The sequence below is a fragment of the Polypterus senegalus genome, chromosome 14 (assembly GCF_016835505.1).
Source record: "Polypterus senegalus isolate Bchr_013 chromosome 14, ASM1683550v1, whole genome shotgun sequence".
Classification (NCBI taxonomy): Eukaryota; Metazoa; Chordata; class Cladistia; order Polypteriformes; family Polypteridae; genus Polypterus; species Polypterus senegalus.
Window position 1 is genome coordinate 1711009 of NC_053167.1, and position 19209 is coordinate 1730217.

Consider the following 19209-nt stretch of genomic DNA (forward strand, 5'->3'; position numbering starts at 1 on the left):
GGTTCAAAAGAATCAGTTAACGGAGACATATTTGATCACACTCACACATTACATTTTTATCGCACCTGGAACACCATCTAAAGGCCTTTAACTACTACAGATTTAAGATGATCTAAACCAATAGTTCTGCATGAATGTTCGGAAGTTTTCAGTAAGTTTGCAGCACCATAATCATTCTCAAAAAAATAATAGAGCTATAACAAATACAAACGTTCTAGAATTAGGCAATAAAAAGGAGAAAAAAAAAAAGAACAAATGAGACAAAACCATGGGTATCTTGTCAACGTGTGATTTATAGTTCTGTTGAATACACTCTTGAGAGAATTATCTTAATTCACAAATAAAAATATAAATATGGTCTCTGTACCCTTATGGATTTTTGAAAGTTTGAAGTGGGAGGCCATCCAAAGCTATATTTGAATGTATATGTTTAGTGACTTGAGAAAATACAATATTACATTACAGTAAATTACACAGTGGTGTCTTAATAATTTGCAATTTCCAAGACAACCTCAAATTTTTCAATATAGTACCAAAATACGATATTCTGTTGAACTTTAAAAATACTAACACAAACAATCTGGACCAAATTTTGCACAGTTACTCTCCGGTACCATACGGACAAGGTAGCCTACTTTGCAACTAACCATTTTGACCCTGCTTCTATCTACTCTGATATAAAAGGGGATAACGTGTGCTTTTGCAGGGGGTTGTTGGGTGAGGCTTGATCGAAAAGCAAAAGTGCAGCAGAACACAAAAAAGAATCAAAGGGTTGTTGTTTAACTTCATTTTCTTCTTCCTTCATAATTTAAGCATTGCAGACTGTCTAACTTGAGCTAAAAGGACATGTCAGATGAGACAACATTTATGGTTACAACCCAGCAAGGAGCTACTGCAATTCTGGAGTCCAATCAGCCCCAAAAAGAACAAATTCTGGACACCAAACAGCAGACACCTAGTCGGGTGACAAATGGGACTGCTAGCAAATATATATATATATATATATATATATATATATATATATATATATATATATATAAATCTATCAGAGAGAGAGAGAGAGAGCACCTGCTGCTCGCTTCGGTCGCCAACCCCTGGGCCTGCGCTACGTGCTAGCCTCTTTGCGGTTCTGCCGCTCGCGTATGGTGAGGCGGATATACAATTTAAACAGATTGCTATTTTCATGGGAATTGTTACATATGCATAATAGACCTAACTATTTTACATTACAGCGGCTAATTAACCATATTAAAAAATAGTAAAACATAATAATTTGAAAGAAAATTATGTTTCATGTTGCTTTAGAGAGGTATTTGTTGCATAATATGATTTTGTTCTGTTTGGCTTTGAAATTAACAAGCAAATACTTTTTAAACTTACACTTTTACTGTAAAACCTCAGTAAAAACAATTTTTTAAATTAAATTTATTCAGTATCACATTGAATTGGGATTCTGTGTTTGGACTTTCATTGTGACAACGCAACGGATAACTGCCCGTGTCTGAATTTCGTTTCTTTCTCTCTAATAAATAAAACGACGTTGGTTTGTTAATTATCTTTGCAAAAGCTTTCTAATGGGAAACTGTTAATGTTTTAATATGAATGGCATATCAAGATCTCCTTTGGTGTCTAATGTTCTCTGTGAAAGTTGTACTACATTAACTTTCTTGGATACATCCTTCTTTCAATAGTAATTCGTGCGGTGGAAGACCGAACGGTGTTAACGGTTGTAGATATTCTTCAGGATATTGTAAGTTGAGGTTTTCATCTTCTGCGCAATCACCACCAACTGTTTCAGCATAGTCTATTGATACGCATTTAACCAATTTGCCTTGTAACAGATCAACATTTTTGGCATTAATTCGTTTGACTTCATTGTTTCTCAGTGTTAAGATTGCCCGCGTACTCATTTTTTCTGTTGATAACCCTTCATGATGAAATGCTTAAATAAGATTTGGACATAATATGTCTTCTTTAATTGGGAACTTAAAATAAGGAAACAGATAAAATTTATTAGAGCTAAGAGTGCAAGAACTGTGCCTGTCAAAAGCATTCATACGAACGAGAGGTGAGAGTACCATGTGTTTGGTTGAATATGGTTGGCGCTTCTTGAGAAAATCTCGTGGCCAAAGTCTCGTCTCACGAGACTTAAAAAGATCTCTTTAAAAAAGTCTTGTCTCATCCCAAGATTTTTTTTTTTTTATATTTAATAGAGAGATAATAGAATTTCTGTCTGTATGTCTCTCATAAAATTCTACGCCCTTTGACTGATCTGGACCAAATTTTGCATAGTTGCTGACTAGGATCATACGGACAAGACAGGATACTCTGGAACACAACATTTTTGACCCTGGGGGTCCCATTCTTATTTTTTCCCCCCAGTATGGCTACTGTTTGTACACCAGTGCCACCTGCTGGCTCAGAGCAAGTGAAACATCAGAACAGACTGAAGGGAGATTAGGTTAACATTACTTATCTGGGCAACACCACATGCTACTTGTATCTACTGTAATATAAAAAGGAATATCGTGTGCTTTTGCAGGAGAATGTTGGGTGAGGCTTGATTGAGAGTAGAAGTGCAGCACAACACAATGGAGAATCAAGGGGTTGTTGTTTAACTCCTGCTTTATTAGCTTTTCTTCATTATTTAAACCCTATGAAATGTCCACAATAAACTAACGGGATGCATCAGGTTAGACAACATTCGTGGTTACAACCCAGCAATTCTGGAATCCATTCGGTCCCAAAAAGCACAAATTGTTGTCTAACAATAGCAGAAACATTGATTGAGAGGCAGTATGGATGATGGATTTGACAGCTTCCAGTAACAACAGGGCCATAAATCTCAGCTGATGTAGAATGTGTGACAATGGGAGATCTTTTCATGGATTTTTTGATATTGTTAACTGGGGTCCAGCGGTGGTCTCCAAAGACGGCCATTCTGTACAAAAGTTTATTATATCCTTTCTTCATGAGCACAAATGATTACAATTATTTCTTGGCCATCGCTACAAACCACAGGGGCTATCATTTCAACATTATATCAACAAAACATATCTGGGTGGAGTACTCCTTTAAGGATTACGCTGATCACAGTTAAATCAGTGTGTGAAGTGATGACCGAGCATTAAAAGTTAAATTCCTACATCATTAACATATGAACAACATCCTTTTCGGGTGGAATATTCTTTTAAGTTCACCTCTCAAATTTTGAATGCAGAGGTACTTACTTAATTGAGATATCTTCTCTCTCCTGGTCAAATGATTACTTTTATGATTGTATTACAGTTTTCCATAAAGCCAAATAATTAAAAATTTCTTCTTTCATAGGTGAACAAGTTCCTGATACCAGTACTGGCAGTCATCTGGAGAATCCAGCAGGGAGCAACCCCTCTTAAAGACATGATGTTTTCGAGAATGAAGAGAGTTAATGGCCTGCTCAGCGTCTGTCGACTTTTTATTTGAAGTGACGGCGACAATGCCAGCTCCTTCGGCAGCGTGGGGCCTTCATGGAGTAGCACAGTGTGTCAGTTTCACTAATAAGACATCCTTTCAGTGGAGGGATTCTTGCCATCCTTACAAATAAAGATGCCTTGTTTTTCCTTCTTTCCGGTGCCTTCAGGATACTAGTCGAAATCTTTGCCTCATTTTTGAGGGAAAAAAAGTTGTTTTTGTTGTGCGTAGCTGAAATTATGGAACTAACGAACGAATGAGGATTGTGCTGGCAAAAAGAACCGCTCTCTGAGCAGCTGTCCAAAAAATGACTGCATTCCTTGTGCTTTTTGTGACATTGTTGGACTCTCTTCACGCCGTGAAGTTTTTTTTTTTTTTTTGCCAGGCCTTCCTTACATTTAATGTCAAGACGATAAACACCAAGGTACTGGTTTAGCAGCAGTGGTATTTATTTCCAAGTAAATTTTGATAGAAACGTGAATTCAAAGTTTAGCCATGAAAATGTATCAAACGTTTTTGTTATTACTTCCAACATTTCCTTCCAGAGTCACCTTGTTTTTCTGGTGCATATGCCAGCATGCGCTCCTTTATTCAAATTGAAGTTCTTTTCTTATGGGTGTGTGATGCAGCATTTTCATTTGTTGGGTCTTGGTTTGGATTATAGGTCCATTAAACTCCAATAATCTGCAAGGTATGCTGGGAACCCTGAAAGTCTGAATTTGCTGTACGCATCATTTTCAGTTTTTTTTTTTTTTTTCCCTCCATGGGTGGCAAATGTCTAAAACCCTCTATTCTTAATTTCTTAATTAAGTTAATGCTGTTTCCTTTTCTTTCATTATATTGGTTTTATTTTTTGTATTGCATGTCTTTTATATGGGCTGCTGCAAATAGGTGTGGAAGAATAAAATAAATAAAACAAATATTTATTAGCACATGACACTGTAAATGTAGGGTGTATAAAGCATTTGATCTGATTGTGATTGGGATGTGTGGTAAGGCAGCGGACAACTCTGCTTCAAAAAAGAAACTCTCATCACTATTTCAGGTTTTTGTCACGTTTGTTGAAATTTAGAAGCGGTTAACTAAAATAAAAAAAAATTAAGTAGGATTGTTCATTATATTTATATCATTATATGAATATGTACATAATGTGTAAAATAATATTTGCAGTCATTGAGCAGTTTCCCCATTTTCTGAACTTGAATTGTTGGGATGCCTGCAGCCCGGAGCACAAGGCCCAATTTTTGACAAAAGCAAGTGGTACACACCTTTTTGCACCCGGATAATAAAACCGACCAAATGGGTATTTGGTATGCACACAGCAATTACGTAAAGTGAAAGCAAAAATCCCATTCAGATATGTGGAAAAACTGAAATTACACAATTACACAGAGATGAGAATTCAATTGCAATATTTGGCTGATGCTTTTGTCCAACTGCAGTTACACAATTGCATAGAGATGAGAATTTAATTGCAATATTCGGCTCATGCTTTTGTCCAATTGCAATTACACAGAGATGAGAATTCAATTGCAATTTTCGGCTGACGCTTTTGTCCAACTGCAGCCACACAGTTACACAGAGATGAGAATTCAATTGCAATATTTGGCTGATGCTTTTGTCCAACTGCAGTTGCACAACTGCATAGAGATGAGAATTCAATTGCAATATTCGGCTGATGCTTTTGTCCAACTGCAGTTGCACAACTGCATAGAGATGAGAATTCAATTGCAATTTTCGGCTGATGCTTTTGTCCAACTGCAGTTACACAATTGCATAGAGATGAGAATTTAATTGCAATATTCGGCTGATGCTTTTGTCCAATTGCAATTACACAGAGATGAGAATTCAATTGCAATATTCGGCTGACGCTTTTGTCCAACTGCAATTGCACAGAGATGAGAATTCAATTGCAATGTCCGGCTGATGCTTTTGTCCAACTGCAATTACAGAGATGAGAAGTGAATTGCAATATTTGACACTTTTGTCCAAATTGGCTTAAAAAGTTTAGGGTACAATTATGTGCCTAGAGGTTAATTGTTGTAACGGGACAGTTAAATGATTCAAGGTGAGTCGAAGGCAGCATAACCTTGAGCTATAAATACAGTGTCTGAACAACTACACCACACAAATTGCACAGATCTCGCCAGCTACTCTCAATGAAACATACACGTAATAATTGAATTCCTTTGTTACTCAACCAGCTTTAACCAAATATAGAATTGAAGAGGTGAGATCGGGAACTAGCTAAGCACAGAATCTGTGTAGTGACAAGTTTCTTGTGAGGAATGCCATTATGAGTAACCAGCGATCATTACTGAAAGATTTGCTGGTGTTTAACTAGCATATTTAGGCGAGCAATCTTCTTAAATGAGTATAGTTATCTCCATTGTTGCTGTCACTCTTTGATTTCAATGCATGCTTTATCAGAAGTGGAGTCACTCATCATTGAATCTGATCCAAGACTATCGTTAAGCAGTTCCTACATTCATTTTCACAACCTGATTATGCTTTTTCTTGGTGCAAGGTGGGCATTGAAGCCTGTCCCTGTAGTACTGGGAGCCAACCCATAATGTCATGTTGCATTACCTGACTTTTCCAGACGTTGACTTAATTTACACAATCTTATTGGGTCTCTCCTGTGCATATCTTGTCTTGTAGTGTGACATATCCAGTGACACAGTCCAACCAGTCTGCAACTCACCTCAACAGAGTCAAATGGGTTTCATTTTGTCTCAAGTTTCAGAGGTGGAGAGCTGACAGCCAATGACTCTTCACGTAATAAAGTATGTCTAATGCAGCAATGAGGAATAAGGAATGCAAAAACAGAATAGAGGCTTGTCTGTCTGATGTCTCATTTATTACTTACCACAAATGAATGGAAAATAGAAAAACAGAGCTGAGATTGTGGCTGAACCCACGGTATCTGTAAGCCATTCGTACAGCCATTGACTCCATCAGGCAGCATAATAATGGCTGTCAGAGGAAGGGGCTAGCCTGTGATCCACTGGAATTGTGAAACTGCGCTGGAAATTAATCATGCAGAAGCATAATTTGACATACTCCGTGGGTTCTGGTCATGTAAACTGACACACTCCTGCAACACAATTGGCAACTGCTGCTCTTAAGTTTGACATCTTCTGTGACTAGAAGTTTTATTATATGACATTAAGTTCATCCATTCATTTTCTAAACCTGCCAAATCAAATTCTGTGTCACAGGCTAACTTTAGTGATGCATTTTTATTTAGATATAAGGATTCCAGTCTATTAAGAACTGGGCTGACACAATACCATTGACAAAGTTTCAAGATCCCCTCCCCAGCCATGAATAGTAATCAAGTATCTTGTATTGCTAGGCAGACGTATGTTAAATGAAAGACCTATATGTGTGTGTGGAGCTGTCCACTCTGCTCATGCTCTACCACAGCCACTAGATGGCGCATGCATGCGCTTTTACATTTTTTTGCCGCTTGCATGCACCTCAGCTCTCACTATGAAAGACCTCTGTGTGTGTGTGTGTGTGTGAAGAAGTCCTCTTTGCTCACGCTCGGCTGCAGCCACAGGATTTGGCATGAATTCTACAGAAGGTTTAGAAGCTTAAACAAGTGGGACTTACACTTGGTGAGATGGCGCATGTGTGCACTTTTACATTTTTTCAGCGGCTGCATGCACCTCACTTCTTATTCAACCCAAGCAGACAAACTCAGCTTTCTGGTATGTGCACGTAGTACATTCAAACAATGAGCTACCATACTAGGTTCCAGCCTGTCCCGCTCAACTTGTGCCACAGCTGCACTCAACTACATGTCCGTTTTGGACGAGATACACCCTGTCCTGGCCCACTTAGCAGACAACTCTGCAAATTCACCAATATATTAAAACTGCCAGGAAGTCTTTGGGTTGTTTTTTGCCCCAAAGACCACATGCAACTAGTATTTACATTTTAAGGCTATTCTTAATAAAATGTTATAAAAATCAGTTTATTTGTATTATAAATTATTCATATAGTTTATTTGTATTTTAAATTATTCATATATGTACTTTGCGCATTCTAATACCCATTATTGCCCTTGGTCCCATTTCCTTCTTACCTGTTTACATTACAAGGGAGTTAATAGAAATTCTGGTCCATACAGTAAGGATCTTTGAAAGCATCCCACCATCCCCTAATATCCATTGTTGATAGACTTTAATCCCTTTAATCAATCCAGGCCAGATTGTGGCTTTTCCTTCCTAATTAGAAAATGCAAAACCATATTTGACTCCTTTCTACGATGCATTCATTAATTTGGGTGCAACTAAATGCCTCCTTCACCTCAAATAATGAGAACAACCTGTCTTACACTCTGCAATGACTAGACTCTAATTAGTTGCCTATTCTCCAGTAGGGTAACAGTCTGTCTTCAATTACTCCAGTAATTACTGAAGTAAGTCTACATACAGGCAGACAGCTAAAGAGTGAACATGTCAGTCAGTGAGTTCTAGCTGTGCTTCACCTTCTCTCCATTTACAAATCTTAAACCGATATTATAGCGAGGTGCATTAAGGTAGTACCATGTCCCAAGGACATCATGGTGGAGTTATTCTTTTCATTATTTTTTAAACATGTAACACAAAATATTTTTAAATGTATGAAAATCTATATTTGTATTTTAAACGTATCTTTGTGTATAATTATTAAAAAATGCATATTTATATCCTGTAGTCATCTGTTGCTTTTCTGGTTCCATTTATGATTTTCACCTTCTCTTTTGCATGTAGATGAACACTGGACATTTACAAAAATTCCAGAATAAGAGGTTTGTGTTCATCTTATTGTTTCAGACTATTTTTATTTTTGTTTTTGGTTACTCTCCATTTCTCCATTCAACTTGACTACTTTTAAAATTATTATAGATAGAACTTCACTTGATCCCAGGGAAAATTTTCATTACTCTTTGAACAACAGACACTCCGTTCTTGTGTAGGAAAAGAACTCAAATGGTAACGTTTACATGTGCAGAATTCCGACATCATGTGTACTTGGAACTGATCCAAAGGAAGACAAGCTTGGAGTCTTGTACTCGCTCACTTTGTTGGCTCTGAGGGATTACTGGGGATTCAGAAAGTATTCCAACCCCTTTGGTTTTTTTTTCACATTTTGTTATGTTATGTGCTAAAATCATTTAAATTCATTTTTTCCTACATCAAGCCGCTCTCAGTACCCCTGAATGACTACAGATCCTTTCAAGCTGTATTAAGGTGGATGTAGGCCACGGTGGACATCTATTTTGAGGTCTCTACAGAGAGGTCCAGGCTCTCACTGGGCAAATCAAAGGCATTCCCTATGTTTTCATAGACGTCCGCCTGTGTATACACGGTATAGCTGTCATTATCCCTATGGTGTTCTCCTCTTTAAACATGATGGCCATCTGCTTACTAAGACAAAAGTGCTCCAGTTACACTGAGACAATGACCAGCCCTTGGCATAGTATTTGTCACATGGATGCATGAAGAACAGCTTCCTCCTCCACCACATGTTTTGTCCTTCAGGAGCGGTGGCAGCTCATTGCAACTAAGTTGTGAGCCATAGCTGTTCATGGGAGTAAACAGCCTCTCATGCTCTGGGTCCATGCAGTACTGAAACACACATAGGCAGCCTACACTTCTAAACAGCCCTGCAGCTACCTTCACTCCATCTGTGTGGGTTCACCAGGCATTCAAAATGAAAGTCCCTGTCCCATCTTGCAGACCCTCCAGCTCATTGGGCAATCTTTCCTGCTTGCATGCGTCAAAGCACCTACTTAAGACTTCAAATATAAAAATAAACTGAACTGAGCAGAATACAAACAACTAAGAATATGATAAATCACAGTACAGATCATATCAAAATCAACATCCACACCACCCCAGCTCATTGGCTATTCCAGCACATAGTGGCCACTCAAAGATACTGAATTGTCTCAAAAGATAACAGTGGCTCAAAATACTGGATCAATCCCACCAAATTCTAAAGAAACTGTAGACAACTTCTTGAATGGAAAACTTTTTGCTAATTAGTATTGCATATTTATTTATTATTAAAGGGGTACATTAGGAATTTTTTCTAACTGAATAAAGTGACGTGACAAAAGCAACATGGTATGAGATATCCTCTGCAAATCTGCTTTTGTAGTTCATAGCCCACCCAATTCAATATTATAGATTAGTACAAGAAGCACTGTTTTGCATAACCATATATATATATACATATTTTTATAAATATAAATATATATATATAGTGGAACCTTGGTTTGAGAGTAACTTGGTTTACGAGTGTTTTGCAAGACGAGCTAAATTTTTTAATAAATTTTGACTTGATAAATGAGCGATGTCTTGCAATATGAGTAGTATGGATACACTTTATCTGCTGAGCATCATGTGATCACAACTGAGCTGGTTCTTCTCTCTCTTGAGCGCATTATCTCTCTCTCTCCTTATCTCTCTATCTCTCTCTTCTCTTGAGGGCAATCGTCTCCTATTCTCCGTCTGCATGTCCGTGATCTTTTTGGATACGCTTATACGGTGAACTGATACGGCGCTGGGAGACTGCGATTGCTTTGGGATACTCTTCCGCGTGTTGTCCCATTGGGTGGAATCACACAAGAGTTTAGAAACTCACTCACACCAGCCATGATTCTTTTTAAAGGTAAAGTGCAGGTTAATTTGTATTATGTATTTTTACTTTCTATTTTGTATTAATCATTTTTATATGAATAATTTTGGATTGTGGAACAAATCATCTGAGTTTCCATTATTTCTTATGCAGAAATTCACTTTGATATACGAGTGCTTTGGACTGCGAGCACGTTTCCAGAACGAATTATGCTCGCAAACCGAGGTTCCACTGTATATATATATATATATATATATATATATATATATATATATATAATGTATATATACAGGATATTCTCACTTAGGGCACAATTTGGACATTTTTCACTTAGGGGTGTACTCACTTTTGTTGCCAGTGGTTTACACTGATATACAAGCTGTACACTAACTTCTTTACATTGTATCAAAGTGTCATATCTTCAGTGTTGTCCCATGAAAAGATATAATAAAATATTTAGAAAAATGTGAGGGATGTACCCACTTTTGTGAGATACTGTATTTTTACCAAAGAACTACTTAACGGATTTAGATCAGGTTTTTTCCTATAATTGTCTTGAATATTATGTTTGATGTTGCAAGTTCTCTCACAGCGCTAAGTATCATAGTTCATTTGCGGTTCCAATTTACCGAGAGAGACACTACAGGCCGAGGGGAGGGGGGCGAGGCCCACCTCACTCGTGCGCCAGCCTCCATTTGAATCGGTTTACCTCTCGCCACGTGTTGGAGTGTACCTTGCCTCCGGTTAGCTAGCGATACCTGTTTGTTCAATAGTCATTATCATCTACAGATTGTTAAGGAGTAACGTTTGACATTTTTGAGGAAGAGATCAGAGCTACATGTGTTTTAGAGTGTAGCTGCTGATTGCTAGAGATATCATGGCTACGTGCTTTTCTTCCCACATGGGGGACGTTCTCCTGTCAGACCTGAACACGATCAGATACAGTGCCAACGTTTATTGGTTTTTAAAGTTTATCATGTTTCACTACTAAGTGGGTGCAGCCAGGGGGGACAGCTAGTCTACTATATTATAGTAGTGTGTGTCCTGTCCTTCTGAGCAATCTAATTGGGTCAGTTTGGCTTTGGTGATGCAATTTAAAAATTAAGTGAACGTTAGTGAGATGCACAAAGAGGAGTGAAGCAATAGGAGGCACGCAGAGAGTCAGTCCATTTATTAGATAAAACTCCTAGCCCCTAGCTGAAATTCCAAAGTAGAAATTTACTGGCCAGGCCTGCTAGCCTGGGGGAAAACAGGCCACAACTAGAAAAAGGTAAATTTGGGGCTTCAAAGATGGGAGGTATAAATATGGATACACAGGATGAGCAAGGTGACTCAAAAATAATTCCAGAGTCTGATAGGCTCTATGGTGTGGAAGAAATAAATCGGAAGAAAGAAATGTTGTCCTCAACTAGGTCCTCTTTGAACCAGGAACCAGACAAGAAGAAGCTTGTTCATTGAGCCTTCAATTATCTCTTCATGAAGAGGGATACATTCTGTCACAAAGGTCTGTGAAAGAATAGTCCCAGAGCAAAGTTACACTCCCATGTTTATAGACAATTGAATTTACACAACAGTGCTGAATTAATGCTTAGGCATCATCTGACATTTACTCTGATTGGTTCAAAACACAAGAGATGATTTCAGCAGAGAATATTTCCAGTTTACATTCCCAAAATAAAAGTCTCCTTCCAATACATATTTGTCCTTCTCAAACATTTCTTAACTTCATCTCTTACCCTTCTTTTAGAAATGTCTGTGTACGTAACAACAGCGAAGTCTTACTGGGTACATGACATGACTTCAGAGCATCACCTAGAACTTTCTTGTTCCTTGTGGTTCACTTGCCCTTTATCGGCTTCTTGATATGCTTGATTAAGCTCAAACTATTTATTAACCCTTTATGCTACTTCTAATATAGATGCTATATTTTTAATGGGGAAAGCGTATGAAAACACTTGATGTACAATAACAATATTACCCCTGAATGACTATGTGACTCCTTTATCTCATTTTTCTTTCACAGTGGGAACACACTTGACAGAGGAAGCACTGGTCAAGAGAGGTTCAGACACTTGTGGATACCGAAGAATGGTGCTGAAGGTACACATAGGGTAACATGTATTAAATATTTTTCATTTCTCTCTATTATAAAAAAAAATCTTGGGGAGGCAGACTAGGGAGACGAGATGTGATCTTCTCAGAAGACAATTTGAAGTCCCATGAGAGACACTTTAACTTGCTCCCAGCTCTTAAAACAATGACAAGGGACAATCAAAACACGCAGCTCGCAGCAGATGATCCGACCACTTCTCCTTGCGTGCGTTCAGCCACCCTAACCCACCCCCTTCACAACGTGAGCAGCAGAGACACGAAGTGGCAAAAAAGGACAGCGACTGTACAGGCTTTAAAATGATCGGCCCCCCTTCACAATGTGAGCAGCGTTATACGTCCTGCGAGAAAAAGATTCAACCACGCCCAGGGCCGGAAATAAAGGACAAGTATTGTTTTTACAACGTCACGAGAGGCAAGGCAGTGAGCCATCATTTAAAACAAGCCCACAGACATTTAACCTAGCAGTTGTTGGATTGCTTTTGGCAGAAACACATCATGTGCTCCCAGCTCTTAAAACAACGACAAGCGACAAGCAGAACGTGCAGCTCGCCAGCAGCAGAAAGACAGCAGATGATCCGATGGCATCTCCTTAGCGTGCGTTCAGCTGCCACCCCTTCACAACGCGAGCAGCATTATACGTCCTGCAAGAAAGAGATGTAACCACGCCCAGGGCCGGAAATAAAGGACAAGTATTGTTTTTACAAACTCTTCTCTTTTAAGTCAGTGGGTAACTGATGTTTTATACTATTTGAAGAAGAATAGAATAAGCTCTTAAAGCACTGAGAAAATAATTTTCATCACATTTCTTTTCTTTTTTTATCTGTCTTTTAAACTCATCAATTTATGTATTTTGACCAGCTTTAAGTTTTACTCCGATGGCCATGCTCTATCTCTCAGGGGTGGGGGTTGGGTTGTTTTGTTTTCAATCCTATTTTTTGTAAAAATTGATCTATCTGTATGGAATGATTATAATAAAATCAATAAAATAAAAAAAAAAAGATTTTAAAGTAAAAGTGAAAATAATGCATATGTAACCATTCCCATGAAAATAACAATCTCTTTAAATTGTATATCCGGTAAACCAAACCCGGGGGTGGGCGAGCGAAGTGAGCAGGGGGCAGAGCCCCCTAGAATTATATATATGCAACACGGCTAGTATACTTAGAAAATTCACCTTTTCTGTGCTATGAATGGTGAAATTTATCAATTCTTTCTGTCTTTTATAAAGTGTTTTTTGTACGTCTAAGTGTCAAACCTGGGAGTTTTGATCAAGAAATTTGATATTTCTTGCTATCTTAGTTCTGGAAAAACATTAAATTTTTTACCATCTTCCCATGATGTCATGCTAGATACTTCTAAGTGCCAGCGTTTTGTGAGTATCCCATTGTTCATTGCTTAGGAGATTTTCCATGAGTACATGGCACATGACACATTCACCACAGCCAATTAAAGGGCCACCAAAGGTCTTTCCTTCCCATCTAAGCTTGGATCGATTAAACATTTGGTGTGTGAATTTCTCTGTGTTTTCCTTGATGATTTGTTGTTTCAACTTCTGACTAATGACTTTTGATTTTTAATTTGCGTTTTCTGGTTCATTTAAAAGATCATTTCTTTCTCTCTCTCTCTCTCTCAACCCTTTCTCTGGTATCAATCCTTGAATGTATTTTTACCCTCATTTCCAATCCTGACTCCTTTATATTTCTCTTAGGTCTGCTGAGTCAGAACACTCTGGCAAGCTCATTTATACTGATCTCCACTATACTGCAGAAACGTGCAGATCAGGTCTATAGCTACTTTCTTCTGACTCTTTCTTATACTAATGACGCTTTCCTATCTGCTACTCTGTTTCTCCTTCCCCGACAGTAAAAGGGCACCACACTTATATTGGGCAGGTAAACGTGGGGATTATATTGGAACCAAAACACAAAATACAAGATTGACACACGTGTGCACCATAAGATAAGCAGAACATAAGCAACACAAACAAAACCAGTCCAACAAATGTTAATTCCAAAAATACGAAAGATCAGTTCCTAATCAGATGAAGCCTAGTTAACTGTAATATTAAAGATGGAGAAGCTCCCCAGATAAAAAAAAAACAGTTCTCCCCTACTTCTTCTTCCATACCAACCCTTCCTTATCTGCGTCTCCAATATGAGTAACCAATCCACCTCTGAATGGTGCGGAGCAGATCTCCATCCTGGTTAGTCACATTTCCTTTGGCTGGAAATGTTTCTGTCTCTCCTTCAGTTGCTGAGATCCTCTGGATTTGAAAAATCCTCCTCGGCTTGGAACTTCCTGTTTCTTTTCTTCTCCTGCATTTGGAGGAGGTAAACAATAGCGGGAGATGGCAACACTGATGTGACAATCGCTACACCTTTATATGATGACATCATTGGGTGACCGCAGTATAATTTTTTAAATTAGAACCAGGAAATGGAGAAAAGTCGGGCCATAACCAGAAGTCCAAATAAATCTTTTTTAACTAAGCCAAGCATGTGAAACTGACATGAAATCATAGCACTTAACAAAATGAAGGGTGAGAAACCAGAATCATTTAACGTAACCAAAGCTGAAACAAAAGAGAACAGTTGTAAATGCAAACAAATGGGCTGGTAACCAGAAAATCTAGCAATGAAAGAAGGCAAAGAGTTTTCAGTGAATTTGATTTCAGACGTTTGATCAATCACTTGTCAGAGCCAAAGCAAAAAGTAAGAATCAACATCAGGAATGAGATCAAAATTGGGTATACAGAAAAACAAAGTTTACATTTCGAAATTCACTAAGTACAGGATTTTTCCGCAAACTTGAACTGCCCGGGTTGACTTTTAATGCTAATGGTGATACGACTAGGGTGTGTGCATCAAGAAATTCTGGGAAAAGACTATTCCAAAACTCTAACATGACAGCACCCTTCGCATTATGAAAATGGTGTTGTGATAAGATATGAAAAAAATGTCAATATATTGAATACATGTTCTTCTCTGATCATAATAGAAGTATGCGATACTGACCTCAATACTGTCATGGTAATGACATCACGTCATCTGGCTTAGCAACATCTCAGCAATCATTTGTAAACAAAATACTCAAAATTTTAGCATCCACAACATAAAATGACACCATGGGAGAACTAATGTGTTTAAGCAGAAAATAACCATTGAATCCCATGGTCTCCCATACCCTGCAAAATGATGCCCTGATTGATTTTAAAGGCCAGGAAATGACAGAAAAATTTAAAATACTGTATAAGTCAGATCAGCCAGGATACTTAGCTGTGGAGAAGTGCACTGACAGAGCAGATGGAGCAGTTAGGGAGGTGAGCTCGTTCAACACCACACAATGGGAAATCACTTCAGGCAGTAGGAATGACGACAGCACAAAAATGACAAAAATTAGAATGACAGAATAGAGGAAGTGAGGGGTGAGTGAGGTCAGACCCAAGGGAGGGATTAAGACACAGTGGATTCAAAAGTATTCAGATCCATTCACTTTCATTAAGTCTCTAGTGGGAAAAGTGGTCCCAACCTAAGTTCAACCTACATGCTGGACATCTGATAGTTCATGAGCCAAGTGGGATCAGAGAATAGAAAGGACACAGATCAAAACTGAAGGGTCAAAGGTGCCAGTTTATTTACAACAAAACCATAGCAGTGTCAAGCAGGCTTTGTTTCACAGTCCTTCATCAATGAAACTCCATCAAAAAGCACTCGAGTCCTAATCCAGGTGGTTCGTCATGTGGTTGGTGTAGCAACGCTCTATATATATATATAAAATCTTTTTTTTTGTATGTATATGTACAAAAATATTGACAAAGCCGTCTAGAAAAACAACTGTTCCCTCTATAATATAACTGGTAAAACTATCCAGCCAATCTGCTATAACCATCTACCCCATGCACTTATCCAGGAAGACGCTGGAACATGCACATCACATGTCATGACATGTCCCAGGCTACTTTTATGTAAAATCAAACAACTATCAATCGTGCGGCTGTAAGCCCCACGGACAGCCAAAAAGCTATGCTGAGCTCAAGCACGCCTGTTGCTGATGCTTATTTATTTAATTTACTAATGCAGACAGAGGCCATTTATCTGTTCTCATCCTCTTAGATCTGAGTGCTGCATTTGACACCATTGATCACAATATTCTTAGAAATCGCCTTAGTCAATGGGTGGGCCTCTCTGGCAGTGTCTTAAATTGGTTTGAATCCTACCAGGCTGGTAGAAAATTCTTTGTGAGTTGTGGTAATTACAACTCGAAGACACATGATATCCGATATGGTGTTCCACAAGGCTCTACCCTGGGTCCGCTGCTCTTCTCAATCTACATGCTTCCATTAGGTCAGATTATCTCAGGTTACAACGTGAGTTACCACAGCTATGCTGATGACACACAGCTGTACTTATCAATAGCACCTGATGACCCCGACTCTCTCGATTCACTAACACAATGTCTGACTAGTATCTCAGAATGGATGAATAGTAACTTTGTCAAGTTAAATAAAGAGAAAACTGAAATCTTAGTAATTGTCAATAATGGATTCAATGAGGTTATCAGAAATAAACTTGATGCATTAGGATTAAAAGTTAAGACGGAAGTAAAAAACTTAGGGGTAACTGTTGACTGTAATCTGAATTTTAAATCGCATATTCATCAGACCACTAGGACAGCATTTTTTCACTTAAGAAACATAGCAAAAGTTAGACCTCTTATATCACTGAAAGATGCTGAGAAATTATTTCATGCTTTTGTTTTCAGTCGACTAGATTACTGTAACGCACTCCACTCAGGAGTACCCAAAAAAGACATAAATCACTTGCAATGAGTGCAGAATGCAGCTGCTAGAATCCTAACTAGGAAAAGAAAATCCGAACACATTTCTCCAGTTTTGATGTCACTACACTGGTTACCTGTGTCATTCAGGATTGACTTTAAAATTCTGCTTATGGTTTATAAAGCCTTAAATAATCTCGCTCCATCTTATATATCGGAATGTCTGACACCTTATATTCCAAATCGTAACCTCAGATCCTCAAATGAGTGTCTCCTTAGAATTCCAAAAGCTAAACTTAAAAGAAGTGGTGAGGCGGCCTTCTGCTGTTATGCACCTAAAATCTGGAATAGCCTGCCAATAGGAATTCGCCAGACTGATACAGTGGAGCACTTTAAAACACTGCTGAAAACACATTACTTTAACATGGCCTTTTTATAACTTCACTATAACTTAATCCTGATACTCTGTATGTTCAATTCTTCATAATAACTATTCATGGTGGCTCTAAAATCCGTACTGACCCCAACTCTCTCTTCTGTTTCTTTTTCCGGTTTCTTTGTGGTGGCGACCTGCGCCACCACCAACTACTCAAAGCATCATGAGGCACCAACATTGATGGACTGAAAGCCAGAAGTCTACGTGACCATCATCATCAGGTCCTTCCATGAAAACCCTAAATACAAAGAGGACTGTTTGACTTATGTTAGGTAGATTGTCCAGAGGGGACTGGGCTGTCTCGTGGTCTGGAATCCCTACAGATTTAATTTTTTTTTCTCCAGCTTTTGGAGTTTTTTTTTGTTTTTTCTGTCCACCCTGGCCATCGGACCTTACTTATTCTGTTAATTAATGTTGACTTATGTTTATTTTTTATTGTTTCTATTCATTTTGTAAAGCACTTTGAGCTACATTTTTTTGTATGAAAACGTGCTATATAAATAAATGTTGATTGATTGATTGATTTACTTGGAATACGGGATGCCATCTCTTACTCAACCTTAGTTATAAATACAGATGCTGGCTATTTGTTCCAGGCGCAATGCTCTTTCAACTGCCTGTGACGGCCAGGCTGCATAGATACCAGCATGTGAAACTGAGCACTTGCGGAAGAGCCTGTACTGGCCATTATACCAGCTCCATGTGTGTTCAGACCTGCCCTGCCTCACAGCGCGCACCGGTTGAGACAGCCTCACGTTCCCGTGGCAGCACCTTCAACACAAAACGGTAAGCGCCCTTTGAACCCGGCACACTTTTTACCTTTACAAGTTACCATGTTCAGTGTATCACTACTTTAACCTTAACTGGTAATGCCCAAGGTCGCACATTACCACAGTACACTTTATTGTGTTGTAGATTTCATTTTAAATTTGCCCATATATTCAGTAACCTATAATGACAAAGTGAGAGCATGTTTTCAGAAAAATGTGAACATTTATTAAAAATCAAATCAAAGACAGAATTTTTTCATTAGAATACCCTTAATTCAATGCTTTGCTGATGCCCTTTGGCAACAATTCTAGCATTGAGATGAGGATTTCAGCAGTTTACCCCTCCTGTTTCACCACATCCTAAGGTGTTCTATTGGTTTGAGATCTGGTGATTGTGGAGGCTTTTGAGTACAGTGAACTCATTTCTCACATTCAAGAAACCAGTTTGAGATAATCTGAGCTTTGTGACATGGCGCATTATCCTACTGGAAGTACCCATCAGAAGAGGAGTACACTACGGTCATAAAGGGATGGACATGGTTAGCAACAGTACTCAGGTAGGCTGTGGCATTTAAATGATACTTATTTTATACAAAGGGGCCCAAAGTGTACTAAAAAAATATCCCCTGCACCATTATACTACCACCACCAGCCTCAACCATTCATAAAAGGCAGAATGGATCCATGCTTTCATGTTGTTGATGCTAAATTCAGAGCCTGCCATCCGAATGTCCAATAGAAATCGAGACTCATCAGACGAGGCAATGTTTTTCCAATCTTCTGTTGTCCAATTTTGGTGAGCCTGTGTGAATTGTGGGCTCAGTTGCCTGTTCTTAGCTGGTTGCCGGTGTGGTCTCCTGTTGCTGTGGCCCATCTGCTTCAAGGTTTGGTGTGTTTTGCATTCAGCTGCTGCTCACTGGATATTTGAACCATTTTCAGTATTCCCTAGAGATGGTTCTGAGTGGAAATGCTAGTAGATCAGCAGTTTCTGAAATACTCAGATCAACCTGTCTGGCACCAACAACA

At 38.5% G+C, this 19209-nt stretch overlaps 1 protein-coding gene across 5 annotated transcripts in view; it reads left to right on the plus strand.

Annotated features, from left to right (window-relative positions):
• pkig (protein kinase (cAMP-dependent, catalytic) inhibitor gamma) overlaps window positions 1-5680 on the plus strand; it is a 99718-nt gene extending 94038 nt beyond the window's left edge. For all 5 annotated transcript variants that reach the window (XM_039734760.1, XM_039734759.1, XM_039734761.1 and 2 more), the window contains exon 3: window positions 3331-5680. In XM_039734760.1, the coding sequence (XP_039590694.1) occupies window positions 3331-3398 (68 nt within the window). In that variant the 3' untranslated portion in view covers window positions 3399-5680. The remainder of the gene's footprint in view (window positions 1-3330) is intronic.
• Window positions 5681-19209: the final 13529 nt, after the last annotated feature.